This window comes from Loxodonta africana, chromosome 16 (genome assembly GCF_030014295.1).
Source record: "Loxodonta africana isolate mLoxAfr1 chromosome 16, mLoxAfr1.hap2, whole genome shotgun sequence".
NCBI classification, from domain to species: domain Eukaryota; kingdom Metazoa; phylum Chordata; class Mammalia; order Proboscidea; family Elephantidae; genus Loxodonta; species Loxodonta africana.
The window spans coordinates 47,372,054-47,394,623 of NC_087357.1; the positions used below are offsets into that span (position 1 = coordinate 47,372,054).

General features: G+C 42.8%; 2 protein-coding genes across 3 annotated transcripts in view; one reads left to right on the plus strand and one right to left on the minus strand.

Annotated features, from left to right (window-relative positions):
* Positions 1–717, minus strand: part of PTEN (phosphatase and tensin homolog) — a 105,425-nt gene extending 104,708 nt beyond the window's left edge. For both annotated transcript variants that reach the window (XM_064269604.1, XM_064269605.1), the window contains exon 1: positions 2–717. In XM_064269604.1, coding sequence (XP_064125674.1) covers positions 2–80 — 79 coding nt within the window. In that variant the 5' untranslated portion in view covers positions 81–717. The remainder of the gene's footprint in view (position 1) is intronic.
* A 1,096-nt stretch (positions 718–1,813) lies between these two features.
* Positions 1,814–7,412, plus strand: KLLN (killin, p53 regulated DNA replication inhibitor). Its single transcript, XM_010589329.3, is given in 6 exon segments — positions 1,814–1,909; positions 2,084–2,116; positions 2,118–2,187; positions 2,190–2,320; positions 2,322–2,444; positions 2,446–7,412. Coding segments are annotated over 6 exon segments (666 nt in total). The 3' UTR covers positions 2,659–7,412.
* The last annotated feature ends 15,158 nt before the right edge of the window (positions 7,413–22,570 follow it).

The window sequence follows — 22,570 nt, forward strand, 5'->3', positions numbered from 1 at the left end:
CAGGTCAAGTCTAAGTCGAATCCATCCTCTTGATATCTCCTTTTGTTTCTGCTAACGATCTCTTTGATGATGGCTGTCATGTCTGGGAGCCTGTGGCTGAAGAAAAAGGAGGAGAGAGATGGCAGAAGCTGCTGGTGGCGGGGCTTCTTCTGCAGGATGGAAATGGCTCTGGACTTGGCGGTAGCTGATGCCCCTCGCTCTGCTGCCGCTTGGCTCTGGACCGCAGCCGGGTAATGGCTGCTGCGGCGGCTGCTGGATGGTTGCAGCGACTGGGCCTGCTTCTCCTCAGCAGCCAGAGACCTGGCAGCGGCGGCAGCGGAATGGGGAGAAGACGAATAATCCTCGGAACGGCAGCCTCCCCCGGCGGCCTCCAGAGCCCGGGCCAGGGGGGGTGCGGCGGCGGCGGAGGGGAGGTTTAAAACCGGCCCGGGTCCCTGGATGTGCCGCCGCCGCCGCCGCCGTGTTGGAGGCAGTAGAAGGGGAGAGACCAACTCTCCGGCGTTCCCAGCCCTGGAAATGGTGACAGGCGACTCCGACCCCCTCCCCGGAGCTGCAGCCGCCGCGGCTGCCGCCGCTTCTCCCCCCCGCTCCAGGAGCGGGAGGTGCCGCCGCCGCGCCTCAGCCGGCTCCCTCCCGAGCCCACGGCTTCCACCTTCCCTTTCAGGAGAAGCCGAGGAAGAGGCTGCACGGTTAGAAAAGGCGACGAAGAGGAGGCGAGAAACGCCGCCGCTGCCGCCGCCGCCGGCCGGCCGGCTCCCCGAGGGCGCTGCCCCCGCGGCTGCTCACAGGCGCTGAGAGGGGCTCTGGGCCGCGGCCGCCGCCGTCTCTCATCTCCCTCGCCTGAGCCCGGCCTCGCCTTACAGCGGCTCAACTCTCAAACTTCCATCATGGCTGCAGCTTCCGAGAGGAGAGAACTAAGCGCAGCCGTGTCGCGGCGCCCAAACGCGTATCCTGCCGCAGTGCACAAAGAGTTCCGCCACATCACCGCGGGCCTGCCCGCCCCCTCCGCCGCCTCGCGGGGAGCCCGGGCGCCTCGGGAGCCCGAGGGGAGGCGGGAGGCTGACGAGATCACGCCGGGGGAGGGTAGGGCAGAGGCGGTAGGGAGGGGGTAGAAGCGGCGGCTCTCGGTGCGACCGCAGAACCCCCAACCTGCAGGCGCTACTGAGCATGCCCAGTGTGATTGCCGGTGGCTCGCTCAGGCTTGTTCCGAGGCGCCCGCTTGTAGCTGCACTTGCCACCGCTGCTTCAGCAGCAACGTGGGGCGGGGGAAACGAAAAAATCCTCCGGCTTTGCCGAGAAACCCAGCAGGAGGCAGGGTAGGCCGCTGCGGAGGAGAACTGAAGATGAAAGCTAAGGCGGTTGCGCTGAGCAGTGTCACCGACTCAAGTCTGAGGTTACCTGGGCACAGGTGGAGAGGACCAGGTGACCGCGCTGGCCAGTGTATAGGGAAACGCGGGGACGGTCCCTGCAGTTGAGGACACCCCTCCCCCTGCCTCCGCCCCCTTCTTCCCCCGGCACCGCTGTCGGATCACAATCATTCGCAAGGAACGGACTTCAGCAGCCTTTGCCGAGAGAGCCCACTCCTTCACGCCCCCGCCCCCGGTGTCCTCAAGGTGTCAGTCTTAGCACAAAGAACAACCCCCTATTGTGTCTCCAGTGTGTATCTCCTCAACAGGCTCCTTTTTTCCCCGCCCCACCTCCAGCTTCCCTGGCAACTCGGCTCATTTGCCCTAATAATGAAAGCTCTCAGCCGGGTGCGCTGAGTACGGGCGCATCGCCCTTGAATTTCCAGGTCCCGCAAAACAGCGTCTAGATGGACCGACAAAGGACCTCTGTGGACGGAATGCACCCAACAGCCCCCTTTATTGCCCCTTGGGAGAGCCGGCCGTCCCTCCTCTCGGGGCTCCAGGTCGGTTCACCGCGAGGAACCGAAGCTCAGTCCTTTGAGTCCACCTCGCCCCGCCCCTTTTTGGCCGCTAGGAAAACCCGGCTGGGTAGACTACCCCGAGGCCTGGTTCCATGCTCCCCGAGCCGGGCGGTGCACGCTCAAGACGAAGGCTAAGGACCCGGGTGAGAGATACAGGACGGTAGGAAGCTGCATCCCTGAGAGTGGGCGGAGCCGAAGAGACCTAGGAGGGTTCAAAAGGCGGTGGAAGGATACACGAGCCGCCGTCGGAACTACTTTCCGGGGAGGTCACGTGTGTTCCTAGTTGGGGAACTTTCCAAATTCCCACTCCCTTATGATAGCTCCAGAAGCAAGTGCTTGGTTTCCTTCGCCCAGAGCGTTCCCGCCCCGCGCTGGCAGCGGGACCCCCAGACTCTCCGGGCCGGCGGCGGGAGAATAGGCTCAATCGAGCCTGCTATCGGATCGCTGTCGGGACTGGCGCCTGGGGAGCTGGTTACACAAGCACCCACGTCCAAGCACGTGCCCCCGCCTCCACGCACTGCTGGACGCCGCCGCTGATTCTTGCAAACCACAGAGCAAGAGTTCCCGAGGTGGTCCCACCCCTCGCCTGCTACCCACAGAGCAAGCTAAAGGGCCGAGACTTGAGACCTCTTGCTCTGGACCCGCAAACACTGCGCGTTCCCAACCGTGGGAGAAGGGGCTGGGCCTTGGGGGGTCTGGCGCATCCCCTTCGCTGGTCCCCTGCTCTGTAGTGAGAACCCGTCTCGCCGTCTGCCCTCCGGGTAAAAGGTATCTCCTGCAGCGGGCTAGCACGCTGCTTGGTCCGCCGATGTTGCAAGAAACTTCCAGTCACTACCCCCGAGCAGGTTAGCGCGCCCCACCTACTGTAGACTCAGCCAAGTGACTTATCTGGTCGGAAAACCTAGTCAATGGCCGCCAGCCCAGAACAAACCTGTCAAGTCTGCTTACAGTCCCGATTGGTCGACCTATCCCCGCGAGAGGGTTAGTTCAGAAATGCGGAGAACTGTAGCGCCTTTCCCCCGCAACACCGATCAGCTACAAAGCCAGTAGTCCATCTTCTGCTCGGAGAGGATGGGCATCTATCAACGCCAATTTGGGAATTTCTCCGTTTTTATTCTCTTCCCTGAGAAGTGGAACTCAAGGCAACTATTTGAGTCCAGAAGTATTTGACTTGGGAATTCCAAACGTGGTGGGACCAGGCTGAGGCATTGGTTGTTTTTCAAAATTTGGGAGAATGGGAATCAGTTTGCATGTGTGTTGCAAGAATTGTGAGTAGATGCCTAGGAAGGTCTAAAGAAGATTCATACAGTGAGAAAGAGGGTTATGTATGTGCTCATCACAGTTGCAGGCAGCCCCTGAAGATTAGAAAACCCAAGAGACCTAGCTTAAAAATCACAGGCCATTACCTAACTTCAGGACTACTAATTAAGCCAGGAATATTTACAGTGTTCTTTGAGATCTCTGAGGCGCCGTAAAATTTTGCATTTACATACATCATCTTTTAAAATAGCTCTCTGGGAGTTAGCAACCTGCTAGAGCTCGAATGTTGATACTAGAGGCTGATTTTGTGCCTGGTTCTGATCACCTTGGAGGAGGTAAGGAACCAGGTGCAAAAGGACATAAAGAACAACCTAGGAAAGAGCAGGAAGAAAGGCCTACATTTGCTTTTCAAAGATGAAAACCCTGTCCACACGGTTCGTTAGGTGCCCTTGAGTCAATTTCAGCACACAGCAACCTTGTGTGACAGAGTAGAATTGCCCCATGGAGTTTTCTTGTCTGTAACCTTTAGGAAAGCAGATTGCCAGGTCTTTCTCTCGAGAAGCAGCTGCATAGGTTCACACTGTCACACTGTCAACCGTTTGGTTAACAGCCTGAGTGATTAACTGTTTACAACACCAGGGCTCCTTTGTGAGTTAAAGATTTCTCTATTTTGCCAATAACCAAGAATAAGTAGTCCTTGATATCCAGTTGTTCCACTATATTGGTGTAGTGGTTAAGAGCTATGGCTGCTAACGAAAAGGTAGGCAGTTCAAATCCACCAGGCACTCCTTGGAAACCCTGGGGCAGTTCTACCCTGTCCCATACGGTCGCTATGAGTTGGAATCGACTTGACAGCAATGTTTTTTTTCCACTACATTGTATAGTAACCTGAGCTGTGCCCAATTGAGTATTACCTACTGCTTGGTGGGGAAAGGAAAACTGAAAATGAAGTTAAATGAAGGGAAGTAGAATGGGGAAGGGTGAGAAGTCCCACATTTGTTTCTCAGGCTGCTGATCTTGTCCCGAGTCCCTCTTATTAGCACTACCCTGCTCCACCACTCCCCTGCAGCCTATCCTATGTAAGGATTAGCCTCACAGCATCTGAGAAGCTCAGAAATCCTCTCCTTTGGAAGAAAAGGGGTTCATTCCTGTCCCTGTTGGTGTTAGACCTGGAAAGAGAAGATTCCATTCAACTCTCATGGCACCAAGCTGTTCTGGAGCAGAGAGGGTGCTTCACCAACCCTGAAGTGCTGGAAGATGAAACCAGCCTGCAAGCACTTCCACCCTGCTGAAGGAAGAAAACGGGAAACTGGGTTTTGCTGCTTCTCTGTGCATCAGGTCCCTCTACTTCTCTCTAGTGGTGAATGAAAGGATCACCAATGCTGGCAGATATTTGGCCAGTCTGACAGCTACATCAGGTGGTTAGGAGGAGTTGCTGGATAAAAACCTCCCCTTTGCAGTGTTAATTAAGTACGATCCTGAAGGAAATAACTGATGAATCCTTTTTCATTTTTTTGTTTTTCTTCACTTCTTTCTTGTATCCAAGTGGAGCTGGTCCCTATCTAAAGTACAAAAAGTAAAAATAAATAATAATAATAATATCTTTTCAGTTCACTTGCAAATACCTCCTTGGGTATACAAATATAACAATACACTGGTTTCCAACCACTTCAGTTCTTTACCTGTCTGGGTTCAGAATGCCCAAGGAAGAAACAGAAGCTTATAACAAAAGGAGAAATATATAAAGCTTCAGGAAGGCTAACTAGATAGAGTAATTAGTGAACATGATAAATCAGGTTTAATTATAGTTTCTAACAGCCATTTCCAAAACTGTATTCTTAGAACCCCTAAAGAACGTCCAAAGAAATCCTTGTCTTATTTTCTTTGGTAAGTGAAAATGACCAGCAACTTGGTGTGCATGATATAAATAGTTGATGCGCTCTTTGTAGGTCCTGCTGCTAAAATGTTTTTATGTGAACACTCTGATCGCTGCAGTGCCTTTCTCATCTCCCACACACTGACCTTTCAAATAGAAATCTAAATCAATAGCTTTAATTTTTAAGCAATCTGCTCTATTTTTATCTGTTTAACCACTGTTTTCTAAGCAATACAGAAGAGAAAAACGTAATAATTACAAGTTTGGATTTAAACAACCCATTCTTCCAAGGATCCAAAGGCTTTTCCCTTATTTCATTTATCCTAATGACCAATACTGTTGTTCTTTCAAGTAAAGATAGTTTGCCCCAGATGTTTCTCCAGAATGTACTGCTGTGCATAATACACATAACAGTATTTTAAAAGAAATTTTTCCATCACGGTCTATAAGCTTTTCATGTTCTAAATCTCTCCTGGAGCTATTTCAGATGGCACTGTGCCTCCTTTCACGTCTCAACAAAGAGGTGTGCTCTGTGAAATCATCACTCTCAGATAAGTAAGCGTTGGGCTGGGTGCTCCTGGGGAAACTACAGAGCAGACCAGGCATTCAGTGTGTCCAAGTGGCATTGAGAAATTATGACCAGGGAGTAGACTGGAGAATGATACAAAAGACCTGACATAACAAGACAGGTTTGGAAAATAATTCTGATATACCAGTAGATGTTGGAGTCATCTAACAGGTGCTTCACGGAGCAGCCTATATTTGTCCAGGTTTAGAAGGGGCATTGAGAAGGAATTGAGGTTGATCACTGCTTCACTCCTATGAATCTTTCCCATCAGAACATCCTTCTGGACTCTGAGGCATCACTTTTTAAGTGACGTACTTAAAAAGAGCACCTTTTAAAAAACTGCATGGGGCATACTCTATTTAAAGTATCTTTTTTACCTTGATCGTACAGGGTCTTATCCCCAGTCATTCATTGAATGATTCAATCAACAGATATTTGTGGGTCTATTATATGCAGAGCCCAGGTGGCAGAGTAGTTAAAGAGATCGGCTGCTTATCAAAAGGTCGGCAGTTTGAATCCACCAGCCGCTCCCTGGAAACCCTGTGGGGGAGTTCTTCTCTGTTCTTTAGGGTCACTATGAGTTGGAATCGACTCGACGGCCATGGGTATTATGTGCCAGTACTGTGCTAAGGTCTGTGGACAGAGCAATGACTGGAAAATAGGGTTCAGCCTTTATGGAATTTAGTCTGCCTTTTAAACTTCACTGGGTGACACTATTGCAACCTCTTTACAGCCTATGGGATAAAGTGAAAACAATAGAAAATACTCCCACATTTGATAATTCTTTCAATTATCCATTACAAACCATCCATTCCTGCTTAAAACAACAACCATTTATTTGCTCACGTTCTGAAATTTGGGGAGGCACAGCTGGGTAGCTCTTCTGCGGCTCATGATGTCAGCTGGTGTCACATATGTGATTGCTTTCAGTTGAGAGTTTGGCTGAGGCTGCCCAAGATGGCTTCACCTACATGTCTGGCACCTTGCCTGGAGTAGCTGAAATGGCTGGGGGCCTCACTGTCTTCCTGTAGTTGGTCATCATTCAGTAGTTCAGCCCAAGCTTTTTTACATTGCATTTGTGTTCCAAGAGGGTGAAAGCAGAAGCTGCAAGATCTCTTACAGCCTGGATTTAGAAGTTCCAGAATGTCACTTCCATTGGATTGGTCAAAGCAAGTTGCTAGTGCAGCCCAGATTCAAAGGAAGGGGAAAGAGACTGTACTTCTTGATGAAGGAGTGACATGCATGTGCTGGGATGGGAAGACTTGTTGGATGTCATGTTTGGAAACACCTTACTTTAAGTCAACTTCTGGTCACAACAAATTACACTCCTTCCTCCAACACATGCAAAATACACTCACCCTCCCCAAAATTATCATTCTCTTCGGCACTGGCTCTAAGCTGTAGATGTGGATGAGGCATATCAGATGTCGCTCCTCTTCATCTGGGGATCTGCGATCTAAAAAGTCAAGTTACGTGTATTCATCATGTACCCTGAAGTAGGGATAGGATAACAGCAATAGACACTCCTGTTAAAAAAGAGGGAAAGTGGAAGGCACATAGCGATTCACCAGTCCATAAAAGCTCAGAAATCCATCCAGGCAGTGTCACCCTGACTCAAGAGTATATTTCTCAATTACGGCCTGGTTTGGCTTCCTGGGAGTAGTTTCCTAATCCATTGTTCTCAATGGCTCCTGGCTCCCTGGGGTCCTGGATATATCCTCTGAGTCAATCTTTCTTTTCCATAAGAAATTGCCTGTCATTTACAGTTGAATAGCTCTCTGGGCCTGCTTCCTGCCAATAGAAAGCTGGGGGCCAGAGGCTTTTTTTTTTTTTTTTTTTCATTTTTAACTGTCTCTCTCTTTAGTTCAAGCTGGTGATGTTTTATAATACAATTCTCATAAACATTTTTGTGAGTTTTCTATGACTTATTGGGGTTCACTCCTTGCCCACAAAGCAACAGCCGTAATTCTCTGAAAAACAGACATTTCTCTACTTTGGGCTGTTAGGTGGCTGCTATGGGACGGCCCTTAAGATTCTTAAGAACCCTTTTCTCTTGCTGCCTGAAAAGACTGTCCTGTTGTTGTCGTTAGGTGCTGTCTTAGGCCATGTTCTCTGGAGGAGCAAAACCAGTGAAGCGCAATATAAATATAGAGAGAGATTTATTTCAAGGAAATGGCTCATGCAATTGCGGAGGCTGGCAAGTTCCAAATCTGTGAGTCAGGCAGTAAGCTGGAGGCTTCTCCTGACTCACATGGTTGCAGGAGCTGACAAACCCAAAACCTGCAGGTCAGGAGGCAGGCTAAAGGCTTCTCGTAACTTCTCACGTCCCAAGAACTGGAGAACAAACAAGGACAATGAGACAAATGGAGAATCAAAAGACAGAAAGAGAATGAGAGAGCTTTGCTAGAGCATCTGTTTATATCATGGATGCAGGCCACACCCCCAAGGAAACACCTCTTCCAACTTACTGGCTGCTCACATCAAATCACAAAATGGGAAGTGATTACATAGTGTCTGCCAAAACACTGAGAATCATAGCCTAGCCAAGTTGAAATATAACATTAACTATCACAGGTGCCGTCTAGTCATTTTCTATTCATAGCCACTGCACATAACAGCATAGAACTGCCCCCATAGAGTTTTGTTGGTTGTAACATTTGTGGAAGCAGATGCCACGTCTTTCTCCCTTGGAGCCCCAGGTGGGTTCAAACCACCAGCCTTTCAGGTAGCAGTCAAGTGCTTAACGGTTTGTGTCACCAGGGCTCCTTAAAGACATTGCGTACGCATTTTGCATCTCCTCTAAATTCTGCTTGAAAATGGAATATTTGCTTTTTTAACCCTATCTTTCTCTTATGCTACCACCATCACACATCACTAAATGAAGCTAACTGACACTCTGAACATTCTGCCTGAAAATATCCTTAGCCATATCTGCAAGTTCATTAAATACATTTTCTATCTCCCGTGTTTTACCGCCAACAAGTGTTGCCAAATATTTTGCCACTACACAACACCATCTTTCTAGCTTTCAATTACAGCTTTCTCATGGCTTTTACTGACTCCATTAAGAGCCTCCTCATCACACTAAGGAGACACATCAACTAAATGCAAATGTGGGATCCTAGATGGAATCCTAGAACAGAAAAAGAGCATCAGTAGAAAAAGTGGTGAATTTCACATAAGGTCTATATCTTATACTAATTGCCTTGTTGGTAATTGTTCTAATTGGAATCCCTGGGTGAGTAAGCACTTGGCTTCTAATCAAAAGTTGGTTGTTCAAATCCACCCAGAGGTGCCTTGGAAGAAAGGCCTGGCAATCCGGTTCCAAAAGATCACAGTCGGTGAAAACACTATGGAGTGCACTTCTACCCTAACACACATGGGTCATCAGGAGCTGGAATCAGCTCGATGGCAACTGGTTTCTGGTGCATTGTTCCATGGCTGTGTAAGTTATTAACATTAAAAAAAAAGGGCAGCTGAATGAAAAGTACATGTGAACTCTGCACCATTTTTGCAGCTTTTCTGTAGGCCTAAAATTGTTTCAAAATAAATTTTTTAAAGATAAAAAAAAAAAAAAAAAAAAAATTTCCCTCATTGCCTTTCTAACTTCTTCCCACTGCCTGGTCCCAAAGCCAATGCCACATGTTTTATATTTGTATTATGCTACCACCCAACTTTCAGACCCCAATTTCTGTTATCTATTCTGTATAACAAACTACTCCAAAATGTAGTAACTTCAAATAACAACCACTTAGTTTGCTCACCATTCTGCAATATGGACAGAACTCAGTGGTAAAAACTTGTCTCCGCTTCATGTGATGTCGACTGGAGTGGCTTAACTTTAGCTAGAGAATCCAAGCTGGCTTCAGTCAGGCGTCTAGTGCCTCAGCTGGAGAGGCCGGCACAACTAGGGGCTGGCTAGACCTCTCTTTCCTTCCATAGCCTCTTACCCTCCAGAGGCACACTCTCTTGATGAACCTCTCTCTTCAGCAGAATAGTCAGACTTCTTTGCATGTCTTCCAAGACAGCAAAAACTAAAGTTGCTGGGTATAGATCCAAAACTGTCATAGCATCATTTTTCCATCATTCTACTGGCCAAGGTAAATAACAGGGTTAGTCTGGATTCAAAGAAGAGATAGGCTCTACCTCTTGATGGGAGGAGTGGCATGCATGTACAGGGATGAAGGATCATCTATCACAATGATCCTAGTCCTCTCCTCTAAAAATGACTTCCCAAAACAGACAATTTTCAATGGTCCTTCTCTTCGATCAATTCTGCCTAAAAGGCCTATCTATCATTTAAGAATCCTTAGTCTCTTACCATCCGGAGCAGAAGGAGAGTGAAGAAAACCAAAGACTCAAGGGAGCAATTAGTCCAAAGGACTAATGGACCACATGAACCACAGCCTAAACAACCTCAAGACCAGAAGAGCTAGATGGTGCCCAACTAGCACTACCAACAGTTGTGACTGGGATTACAACAGAGGGTTGTGGACAGAGTGGGAGAAAAACCATAGAACAAAAAATCAGATTCACAAAAAAGACCAGACTTACTGGTCTGACAGAGACTGGAGGAACCTCTGAGACTATGGCCCTAAGACACTCTTCTAATCTGGAACTGAAACCATTCCCAGATACCACCTTTCAGCCAAACCAGACAGGACCATAAAATAATAACACCCAAGAGGAATGTGCTCCCTAGAGCAATCAATTATACAAGATCAAAAGGGCAACATTTGCTTACAAGCGAAGATGAGAAGGCAAGAAGAGGTAAAATTTGGACGAAAGGAAACAGGGAACCTAGGACAGAAATGGAGAAAATGCTGACACATTGTGGGGAATACACCTAATGTCATGGAACACCTTATGTACAAACTATCGAATGAGAAACTAATTTGCTCTGTATACTTTCACCTAATGCGCAATAAAAAACTAACAAAGAATCCTCACTACCAGTTGGTAATTTGATTAGCCGTTGCATGTTTTAAGTTTGTGTTGTATTTTCCTCCTGAATCGTGTCATTTCTTCATTCGCTCACTCATCTATTTTACATGCATAACTATTTTAGGATTAACATATGTCACAAAAGTGTTCATTCAAATTCAATGAAACAAAACAGAAGTGATAATACTTATATACACACGTGTGTTTGCATAAACACATGGGAAATATCTGGAAGAATAAATAAAAAAACAAAATAACGCTGGTTATCTCTGAGAACGAAATGGAGAGAGTGGGTTTCAGGGGGAGAGGAAGTTTTCTTTTCGCTTCAATATTTTCTGTATGGTTTGAAGCTTCTTTATAATTATCATTTATTATTTTTATAACGTAAAAACATGATTCCATCTAATAGAATTAAGGCTAAAAATAAGCAAATGCCCATTATCAAAAGAATGTCAAATAAACCAGAAGCTAAATTTTAATTTCATTTTTAAAGAAATGAGCACGCTAAGCACTTAAGCTTAAAGGTCTGTTTGGTGTCTGCTGCACCCATGAAGACATATGGGAATATTTGTCATAAAAGGAAGGAGCCCTGGTCACACAGTGGTTAAAGCACTCAGCTGACCAAAAGGTTGGCAGTCTGAACCCACCAGCCACTCCACCGGAGAAAGATGGTCTGCTTCTGTAAAGATTTACAGCCTTGGAAACCTCTGGGGCAGTTCTACTGTGTCCTATAGGGTTGCTGTGAGTCAGAATCAACAGCAGTGGGTTTTTGGGGGGGTCACAAAAGGAGCTCTGATGACATAGTGGTTAAGCACTTGACTGCTAACCAAAAGGTTGGTGGTTCGAACCCACCAGTCGCTCCACAGGAGAAAGATGTGGCAGTTGGCTTCCATGAAGATTACAACCTTGGAACCACTACAAGGCAAATTCTACTTGGTCCTGTAGAATCGCTATAAGTGGGAATTGACTCAAAGACATACAACAACAGCAACAACTACATGTCTTATCCTGAGTGCCCTCTCTTCCTAAATCAACTAGATCTACTGTTCATTTTTTGTACTGTTTAATGATTCTTGCTGCTCAAAAGAAATTTCCTCCAGAAACAATCATCATATAGAACCACAGTACTACCACCTTCTTCCGTTCAAGGCAGTGGCAACCTTCTTTATGATCCAAGAGTGTAAAAGCTAAAGGAAACCTCAAAGATCACCTAGTTCACCACCCCCATTTTACAAATGAAGAAACCGAGGCCCAAAGGGTTTACATGCCCACATTACATAGCTACTCAGTGAGGGATTCTGGATGGAAGCCTGGGAAATTTCCTGTTACCCAGTCAATGACTAAAGATAGGAAGAAAACCTAGCTTTTCTAGAAACCTAAAAAAGTTGATTAGAAAGAAATTTGGGTAGAGATGACTTTTAATGCATTTTTAAGCCTGGACAGGAATGAATGAAGGGAACAAGGAGACTGCAAGCAGAAACAATGAAAAGTGTTTGGAATCAAGAGAAATGGGAATAAGTGAATGGAGTGGATACTGATGCACACTCCCTGCCCTTTAAAAAAAAAAAGTGTCCTGAAATTAAGCCACAAGAATCAGGGCCTTAAAAACCAAACACGAATTGCCAAATGATGCAAATATACTTCTCCTCCTTAGTTCCTAAGGTGACTGAAAGAATATCTTCCAATGAAGGATGAAAAGGAGGCAGCCTTTATACGTGGCCTGGGGTGGGCGGATTGGGGGGAAGGACCATGAGGAACAGGCTCTTTTTTTTTTTTTTTTTTTTTAATTAGCAGGCTCTTTTTAAAGAAAGGAAACGTCAAAACCAGCCGAGAACAGAGGGGAACGCTGCCACCTGCTGAAGGATTGGAGACAAGGAAAATGGTACCATGTATAGCAGACAACAACAGCATAGTTAAATGATGGTGTCTTCCATCTGGCTCAAAATCAGTTAGCAGACTTATTTGCAGACTGGAGCAGGTTAGTGCAGGGAGAAAGTTTAATTCTGAATTTCAATAGGCCAATTTATGCTGGAAAGAGCTTGGTTTGTCTCTGGTAGGAAGGTGGCAGAGGCCAGATCCATGACTCCCTTTCTTCCAAGAACAATACTGCCTATTAGCTGTAAGGAAACCCTGGTGCCTTAATGGTTAAGTGCTACGACTGCTAACCAAAAGGTTGGCAGTTGTATTTGCCAGGTGCTCCTTGAAGCCCTATGAGGCAGTCCTACTCTGTCCTATAGGGTCACCATGAGTCGGAATCGACTCGATGGCAATGGGTTTTTGGAAACCCTGGTGGCATAGTGGTTAAGTGCTATGGATGCTAACCAAAAGGTCGGCAGTTCTAATCCACCAGGCACTCCTTGGAAACCCTGTGAGGCAGTTCTGCTCTGTCGCATAGGGTCGCTATGAGTCAGAATCGACTCGAAGGCCACGGGTTTTATTAGCTCTGAGTTGTTTTCCCATAACATAAAATCACAGTAACAAAATATACTTGATTGGGGCTAGATAAAAATAATATAAGAGAAGAAAGGGCAATAGACATAAGTGTTTTATTCAAACAATACATGTACAGGGCTAAAAATTCCCAGTGATTCACAATTCTTTTTTTTCCTTTTACTCTTCCCATTTCTTCCTCTCTCATTCTTATATAGATACACATAAAGGACAATTTGCAAGGGAAGGCTGGGATAAAGTTTTTGATCCTTTACATAAATCCTCCATTTTTTTCCCTCTTCCATTCTTTCTCCTGCCATTTCTTCCTATCCCCATTTTCCTCCTCCTCACCTCTATGTTTCAAGACTTCCCTGATTAGTACACAAAAAACTGATATGGCTAGGAGACATTCCCAGGTGGGAAGGTGACATTTGCAGAATTCCGTATAATTCAGATTATATACAATGCTGTTGCTTTGTGCCTTTTTTTTTTTTTTTTGGCCACATGAATATATTTAAATTAGATTTAAAATTTTTTGAAATCTGACCTTGGTATCCGATAATAGCCCACTGCTTAATTCTGTGATAACGCTTAATGATGAAATAAAGAAGTTCCTTATTAAGGCAGGAGCCCTGGTGGTACAGTGGTTAAGAGCGCGGCTGCTGATCAAAAATGCCGGCAGTTCCAATCCACCAGCTGTTCCTTGGAAGCCCTATGGGGCAGTTCTACCCTGTCCTAGAGGATAGCTATGAGTCAGAATCGACTCAATGGCAATGAGTCTGGTTTTTTTTTTGTTGTTGTTGTTCTTATTAAAACATGTATCTTACCATTAATAGAATAAGTTCATAAGAAAACCTCATTGTAATTTAGGCTTTTCTGTCTTGAAGGAACTTCAAAAAAATACTACTAAAACAAACAAAAAAACCCTAATGTTGTTAGATCTAGCTTAGAAGAGAAATTTTATCTTTTCCAAATACCGTAGAAGATCAGGTTTCTTTTGTGGATTTTGGCTACTTGATTATACTTAAATGTGTTGCATTTCTTAAAAGATGTACAGGTTTTGCATTGCAGAAATCGCAGACAAAAAGGAAGTCTGTAAGCAAAGGCCATGGTACTTAAAAATTCGGGTGGGAATATCTCAAATCCTTAATAAAAATTTCATGAAGCTGGAGGACTGGTAGAAAACTAGTGGATAGAAACAGTTTCTATTTTCTGCTGTTGGAAAAAAACACAAAAGCAAAAAAACTCCACCTCATTTACCTAACTCTGAGCCAGAACACTTATCTAGTTTCTTTTCTGGACACGGTGCCTTTGTCTTGGCTGCATCCTACAATGAAGTTCCAGGCCATTGGCTGCTAAGGTTCTGGGACCAGCCTCTTCCAATATCACCTCTTGAAGCCAGTAAGAGGAAGGTCTTAATTAAGATAGGTCTTATTATTAATGTGTTGTTATGGATTTGCTAACTGTAAAATAAGATTTCCTGCATTTCATATCTTATTTATTTTACAATGTTGAGGCACTCGTTATATTAACTGGTCAACTTTTCCTCACGATTTGGATTTGGAATACTCAATTATCTTAGTCATTAAAAAGTGGAGTTAAACTCAGTCCTGCAAATAGCTATTACTCTATTTTTGAAAACGTACTGTCCTTTTCAACTATATCCCGAAATTTACAAACCAGAAAATTTTTGCCTTAAGAATAAGCTACCTCAGTAGCTTATTTGGCTTGGGTTTGTTATCAGAAGCTAGGTCAAGAAATCCTGACCCCTAATTCTCACAAACTGCACAAAATATTTCTAATAACCTGCTCCACTAGACATCTGTTTATTTTCCAATTAACAGAGGGTAGAGGGCCTTAAAGGCTTTTCTGCTTCAGGGCACAGAATGTAAACTAAACACAGTGCTGTCTTTGTACCATCTTAATTGATGTAGACTAAGGACGCTTTAAGGAAAGAAATGCAGAAGTTATAAATAAAGATAGTTTCACAGGTTACTACAGCCAAATTATAGGAAAAAAAATTAAGCATCTCGTAAACTCTGGTGGGTTACTACTGATTGGCCACCAGTTATTTAAATAAAATGACCATGGGATTTTCCCAAAGTTAGAAGACTCCTGTGACTCCCATATATGGAGTTCCAGAGAGTCTGCTCCTGAGTCCTTGAGAGGCAAGGCAGCATCCTCAATGGTGTGGCTTCAGGAAACAGTTACACCACTTATGCATGCCGAACACCAGTAGTTCCACTTCTGAGTACACACTCAGAGCTGTGGGCTTCAAACTGGGGAACTGGGGCACTCAGGTAGTTTTAAGGGAATCAGTTCCAGACCTTTGTCTTCCATGTATACTCCTTCCTAAGTCACATCTCCCTGAGAATGAGGGCCGTCAACTTACCCAGTGGTTTCCTATCCCCAGCTCCCCTTTCACGGTGGCCCTTTCTTCTACTACCTCACAACAGAAAGGCATACCTGTCTCTATCTGAATGCTAAAATTGTGCACTGCACCAAAGTGAAAAACCTCCAAGAAGCTAAAGAGATTACCTAAAATATGAGATCGGTACTGTGAAACTGGATGATTCTACTGAGTAACAAACCCTTTTGAAAGTCAGATTATTTAACGTTAATTGTCTTCTAGTAAATCGAAAACCAAAAAACCCATTGCCGTCGAGTCAATTCCGACTCATAGTGACCCTACAGGACAGAGTAGAACCGTCCCATAGGGTTTCCAAGGAGCGGCTGATGGATTTGAACAGCCGACCTTTTGGTTAGCAGCCGAGCTCTTAATCACTGTGCCGCCAGGGCTCCAGTATATTGAAGGAGGGTCTATTCAAATTGTCCACTGATAAATCCTAAAAAATAAGATCACTAGGGTCATGGCTTCATGGGTCTATCCAGTCAACTGGCCTAATGTTGTTTTTAGAGTGTCTGTTCTACACCCTAGTCCTGTGAGTACAGCCTGTGTTCTTAAAACTTGCCAGCGGCTACCCAAGATACAACAGTTGGTCTCTATTCACCTAGAGCAGCAGAGGAAAAGGAGATCCAGGAATCAGAGAAGAAAATGGACCACTACCTCCTTTCCCATGAGACCAGAAGAAATGGGTGGTGCCTAGGAACCGTTACTGAATGTTTTGTTCAACGACCCAATAGATAGATCATGATCAAAATGATCACAAAAAGGAGGAGCCCTGGTGGCACAGTGGTTAAGAGCTTGGCTGATAACCAAAAGGTCAGCAGTTGGAATCCACCATCTGCTCCTTGGAAACCCTATGAGGCAGTTCCTGTCTGTCCTATAGGGTTGCTATGAGTCTGAATCAACTCAGTGGCAATGGGTTTTTTGAGTTTTTGATCAAAAAGGGGAAAATCGTGGAACAAATCTTCAAACTTATATAGAAACCTGACTTACTGAATCCATTAAGACTGAAAGAACCCCTCAATCTATTGCCCGGAAATAATCTTTAAACCTTGAACTGAAACTATCACATGAAACCATCATTAAACTACAGTTTAGCTCAATTAATAAAGAATGGTTGCCTTGAGCATTATGCTCTTACAAGGAATTAACTATATGAGTTCAAATTGACAATAGTTAATCTAAAGTGCAGATGAGAACTTTAAGGGGCAGAGAGTCTAAATTAATGGTAATGAAATGATATAGGTAAAGATAGAATGGTGACAGTGTGAAGTATGTAACCAATGGCATTGGACTGTACATGTAGAAATTGTGAACGGATATGTGTTTGGTTGTACATAATGTCACCAAAACTAAAAAAAAAAAAAAAAAAAGCTCACTAAGTGATGTATGGCATGTAATTTGGAAAGTTTCCATATAAATGAGTACCAGAACTAAAAAAATTCCTCCCAATCTCACTCATTTACATGAACAATATTACTCAGTGGTTAAAATATAAGAGCAACAGGGGTAAATTGATGCAGTCTCTTGTTTCCTTCCAGAAATAAGTAAAATTCATCTATGATCTATGACCAATTTTTTGAGTTCCATTGATTTCTCTTTTATCTAGTAATTATCAACATTTTAAAGTATTTAATCAATCAGTTTTGAACTAAAAATAATTAATAATAAATTCAGAAGAATTTTAACAGCATTGTAGTCAAAGGAATTTAACATAATTTAATTGAAATTTATATGCGTAATTTGTTGTAGAGAAATATAATAAAGTGGTCAATAAAATATATCCACACATAATGTATATTACATTCAAATAAAAATATGTGGCAGAAGTGGAAAGAAAATTCAACTTCAAAGAGAAAAAGGACTGAGGTAAGATTTTCTACTGTAAGAGAACAGTATTAAATCACTGTGGTATTTATATTCCCTTGGATACATTTAAGAATTCTATTTCTAAATGCCAGTGTTAACATTACAAGATTACTTTCCTTGCAACTACTTAAACTTATGAAGAAAAAGGTTAATTTCAACTCTAAAATGTGTAGGGAGAAAAAGGTTTTCCAAACTGTAGGGTAAGTTAACAAAAAAGTTTAAAGACCACAACTCTGGAGAAACTTTCACTTACGTGCACAAGCAAACATATATAGGGATGTTGATGGCAGCATTATTTGAAACAGCAAAAAATTGGGAAGAATCTAAATGTCCATCAATATGAATAAATAAAATGTGATCTTTTCATACGGTAGTGTAATAATACAGCAGGCTAAAAGGAATAATGTAAATTAGATCAATTCATTGACATGGAAATATCTCAAGATTTACCAGACACAGTTTAATCCGATCCTCAGAATTACAGTGAGTTTGTCCAGGAAGCAGGAAGTCTTCAGACTGTGTGACATCACTGAAACCTTGGCCCTGAAGCAGAGAACTTTGAGTGGGTGTGTAATGTGATCATATCACAGTCATGATCTTGAAGTCTCCACAGTCGCCTGAAGCATTTTAATGACTACCCCTGCTGGGAGCAAAGGGGAGGGGGGCATTAAAAGGGCAAAAGGACCAATTAGAAGGAAAAGCATTTCCTCATCCTCTCTTAGAATCTTCACTTGCCTGGAAAGAGAAAATAAGGAAATTATTTACCTACATAGGAAGAATGGATAGAAGAAATATTTGTGAGCCGGAAAACATCCAATGGTGAGGTAAGCAAAAAGTGACACTTAGCAAGAAATTAATTCTATGATAATAAAATCATAGTTCAGGAGTTCATTTCTGTAGGAGAGCAAAATCCATAATACCCAGTTAATGACCATTAAATTCCCTGCCTGTGCATATGAATTTCATTCCTCTCTTCATACTTAGAAAAATCTACTTGTCTTTGTCATCCAGTGCTGCTGTAACAGAAATACCACAAGTGGATGGCTTCAACAAACAGAAGTTTATTCTCTCACAGTCTGGTAAGCTAGAAGTCCAAATTCGGGGCATCAGCTCCAGGGGAAGGCTTTCTCTGTCGGCTTTGGAGGAAGGTCCTTGTTATCAATTTTCACCTGGACTAGGAGCTTCTCTGGGCAGGAACCCTGGGTCCAAAGGATGCGCTCTGTTCCTGGCACTGCTTTTTTGGTGGTATGGGTCCCCCTGTTTCTCTGCTCACTTCTCTTTTTTATATCTCAAAAAAAGATTGTTTTAAGACACAATCTGATCTTGTAGATTTCATGAACATAACTGCTGCTAATCCATCCACAGTGATAGAATTTACAACACGAAGGAAAATCACATCAGATGACAAAATGGTGGACAATCACACAATACTGGGAATCATGGCCTAGCCAAATTGATACACACATTTTTTGGGGACACAATTCAATTCATGACACTACTTAAACATTTGTATATTTTAAAAATTAAATCCCATTTTCTCACTGACCCCATTATAGAATTAGTGACAATTAAAAATGAGGCAGTAATAATAAGAGCAATAATGATAACAAGTGCCAACATTGATTATTAATTTTATTTATTGATAACACTTAGAAATATGTGGGGTCATTAAAGGGGATATGTAAGGTCTTAAAACCCATTGGCCATAGAGCTGATTCCAACTTATAGAGACACTATAGGACAGAATAGAACTGCCCCATAGGGTTTCCAAGGAACGGCTAGTGAATTTGAACTGCCAACCTTTTGGTTAGCAGCTGAGCTCTTAACCACTGCGCCACCAAGGCTCCAATGTAAGGTCTTATGAAGCCCCTTTTGCTTACATTTTCTGTCAGGTCCCTGTAAGCATAATTCTATAAGGACAGCCTGCAGTTAGCATTGTGATTCAAATAATAAAAAATATTTATTGATTGCATACTAATGCTAAATGAGCTACAGGCACACTCTCATGTGTTTCTTACAACTTGACCCTGTACTACTCTCTACTAAAAGTACTGGAATCATTCCAATTCTGTAACAGCTGAAGTTTTATTAAAATTTCTGTAATTTTCCACCTTCAGGAGTTTTCTCCCTAAGGTTCCAAGCACTAATCCAACAGATCCATCCCAACGGTTCCCCAGACATGCCCTAACAGGCCCAACCCTCAATAGTGAGTGAATCCTTCACACAGGTAAGTACTTGCGGAGTACAAAACGAGAAAACAAATGTTATCAGATTGTATTCTCTAACACTCATAGTATACATATGAAAGGAGGATGCAGTAGAATAAGATTTGTAGCCCTAGACATAAATTTAAACTGAATTGCCACCCGTTGGCAAATATATTCCAACTTCTTGCTGCATTAAATACTTTCCCATTACTTCATTCTTTTTTCTGAAGCACAGACTGAAGCATTTCTTGCGTCAGCTACTCTTGGTATTGGTTTACAGGAAACACTTATCCAGAGTGACTTTTTGCTTCCCTATCCACAATTTCCCACTGCCTTACTCTGATAGGAGAAGTAGTTATTATGTGTACTCAGGTCCTAAATTCCTTGGGAGGCAATTTAACAGGAGGTTAAGAACACAGTTTCTGGAACAAGATTGTCTGCTTTTGAATTTTGCTGTGCCACTTACCAGTTGTCAGATCTTTGGCAAGTTATATAACCTATCTGTACCCCAGTGTCCTCATCTATAAAGCGAGACTAATGGTAGTATCTAACTCATAGTGTTGTTGTGAAGATTAAGTAAGGTCATACATGTATAAAGTACTTAGAACAAGCCTGGCACATAGTATTATTATTATTGAATATAGGTACTGTGTCTTACTCACTTATACTCCCCTTGTTGCCATCTCTGACACCTTGCATATTGTTTCACATATGGTGAGGTTTCAGTAATGCTAAATGAATGATGAATAACTATCAACAAGTGTAAGATGGGAGATAACAAGAAAATAAAGATTCCCCCAGACCTTTACGATGTTCCAATAAAGACAGTACTTGAAAAATATTTTTATGTCCTTTACTGGTATAATCTGACATCATACCAATGTTTCAGTTAAGAGATTAAGTAAACTATATTTGCCCCTGAGTCACCAGAGTCAATGCTTGATAATAAAATGGCCCAATCACATTGACCTGCCTCATGCTTCTCTTAAGTGACATGTCCAACATTGTAACATGAGCAAGGTCGCACACAACCTCCTTTCTCCACCTATTCAAAGTTCTCAGTGGGGGCCAGCTTCAAGAGATGTCACTTCTTCAATGGACTAGCTGGATTCCTGCAGACTGTCTCCTCCAAACTAGAAGGATGCTGGTCCCAGCTGAACTGTGCAAAGAATGAACCAGTGTGGGCTCCCCAAGAACCAGCCTTATTCACAGCTGTCAGAAGGTACAGTAATACTTAGTATCAAAACTTCATCTAGGCTTTCTAGTTTAAGCTCTGACAACTCCTAGCCGCACTTTAGTCTTTGTAGTAAAGCTGCTCCCACTTCCCACCTAAGTTTCTTGGAGGTTTAAAAAAAAGCATTATTGGGTAAAACTTTGTACTGTTGACAATGCCTCAGTTTTTATACTCAGTCAAGTATTTACGAATTCAATGACTAAAAGACTGTATTTTCAAATGCATATATAAACAAATGAATATAATTTATAAACTGCTATAATCTAATCCTTAGATAATAATATGTTATCATGTCATGTCATATAATCCTTTTATTTTTATACTTTGATATGGGGAATTATCTGGAAAAACCTTAATCACTATTTCCATCTTTCTTTTCCTGAGAGAACATCAACATAGGATGTGTCAGTTTTAGTTAATATTCTATATCCCAAAGGGGTTAAAAAAAAAAAAAAAAAAAGGCCGATGAGGCTTTATTAATTACAAACCAAACATAGTAATGTACCTTTTTCCTCCGTTGCAGGTACATTACCAAAATAACCAAAATTTCCCAGAGTATGAGACTCCCAGTTTTATTCAAGACACCAACTTTTCTCTTCCAAACAAAAAGTATTGATTTCTAATATTTCTCTTTTACATTTTCTCTGTAAACCCTGGTGGCATAGTGGTTAAGTACTATGGCTGCTAACCAAGAGGTCGGCAGTTCGAATCCTTCAGGAGCTCCTTGGAAACTCTATGGGGCAGTTCTACTCTGTTGTATAGGGTCGCTATGAGTCGGAATTGACTCAACGGCAGTGGGTTTGGTTTTGGGGTATCTTCTCTAAAATAGAAATGGCCAAATCACAACCTAGGTTTAATTTCACAAATTATCTTGATCAATTCTGGAACAATGTAATGCTCTAGTAAAACCCTAATGTGAAAGGGAAGAATTACAGTGTTTTTATTCTAGAATTGAGGACAGTAATACCTTTCCCCCCAACCCCCTCGCGTGAACCGTATAGAATTAAGCCATGTTTTCTGACAAACACTGCCAGAACTAAGGCATGGGTTCTGAGGAGAAGGACAAGATGGAGAGTAAGAAGAGGAATGGGAATGGAGCATATTAGGAAAAGGTGGGAGATGCAGATGGATAAAAGAAAGGCACTATTCTCAAGGATCAGCAACCTCTTTAAATTCCACTCTGCTGATTAATCCAACTTCATAGACTTAAAAAATTGTGAAGAAGGGAAAAAGAAAAGAGACTGGATGAGATGGAAATGATTACTGGGAAAAAAAAGAAATTAAAGAAAGAGGTCCATCTGGTGGAGAGCAATAGAGCATAACATGAAATTGCCTTTAGGTAGCAAAGTTCACTGATCTATTCTAGAGTCTGCACTCTGCTTGAGACAATAGGCTAGTTCTAGTCCAGTTCCACTCCAATTCTGAGGACTTATCCTTTTATGATAGTCAAGAATTGCTAGTGTTACGTTTATTTTCAAATATGAATTTATTTAAAACTGTCTTCTTCAGAACACAAGCAAACTCCTTTATCTTCCTCTTACTCAATTATATTTATTCAGTACTACCATCACTTCTTATATCTGACCAGATGGTTATACGAAAGAAAAGGACCTTAGGCTTCTACCCATATGTTCTTTTCGAAGCAAGCTCATCATGAAACATAAAAAGAATTGGATGAAACAGTCTAGGTCATATAGCCTTGAGGTTATAGTGAAACATTCAGCAAATTTAGTCAAGGGAGCCAAAGATCAAACAATCAAGCAGTAAATTAATTCAAAACATGGAAATATCAAAACATATATTTGATGTATTACAATTAAACAATATAAAATTATTTTAATGTTTTGG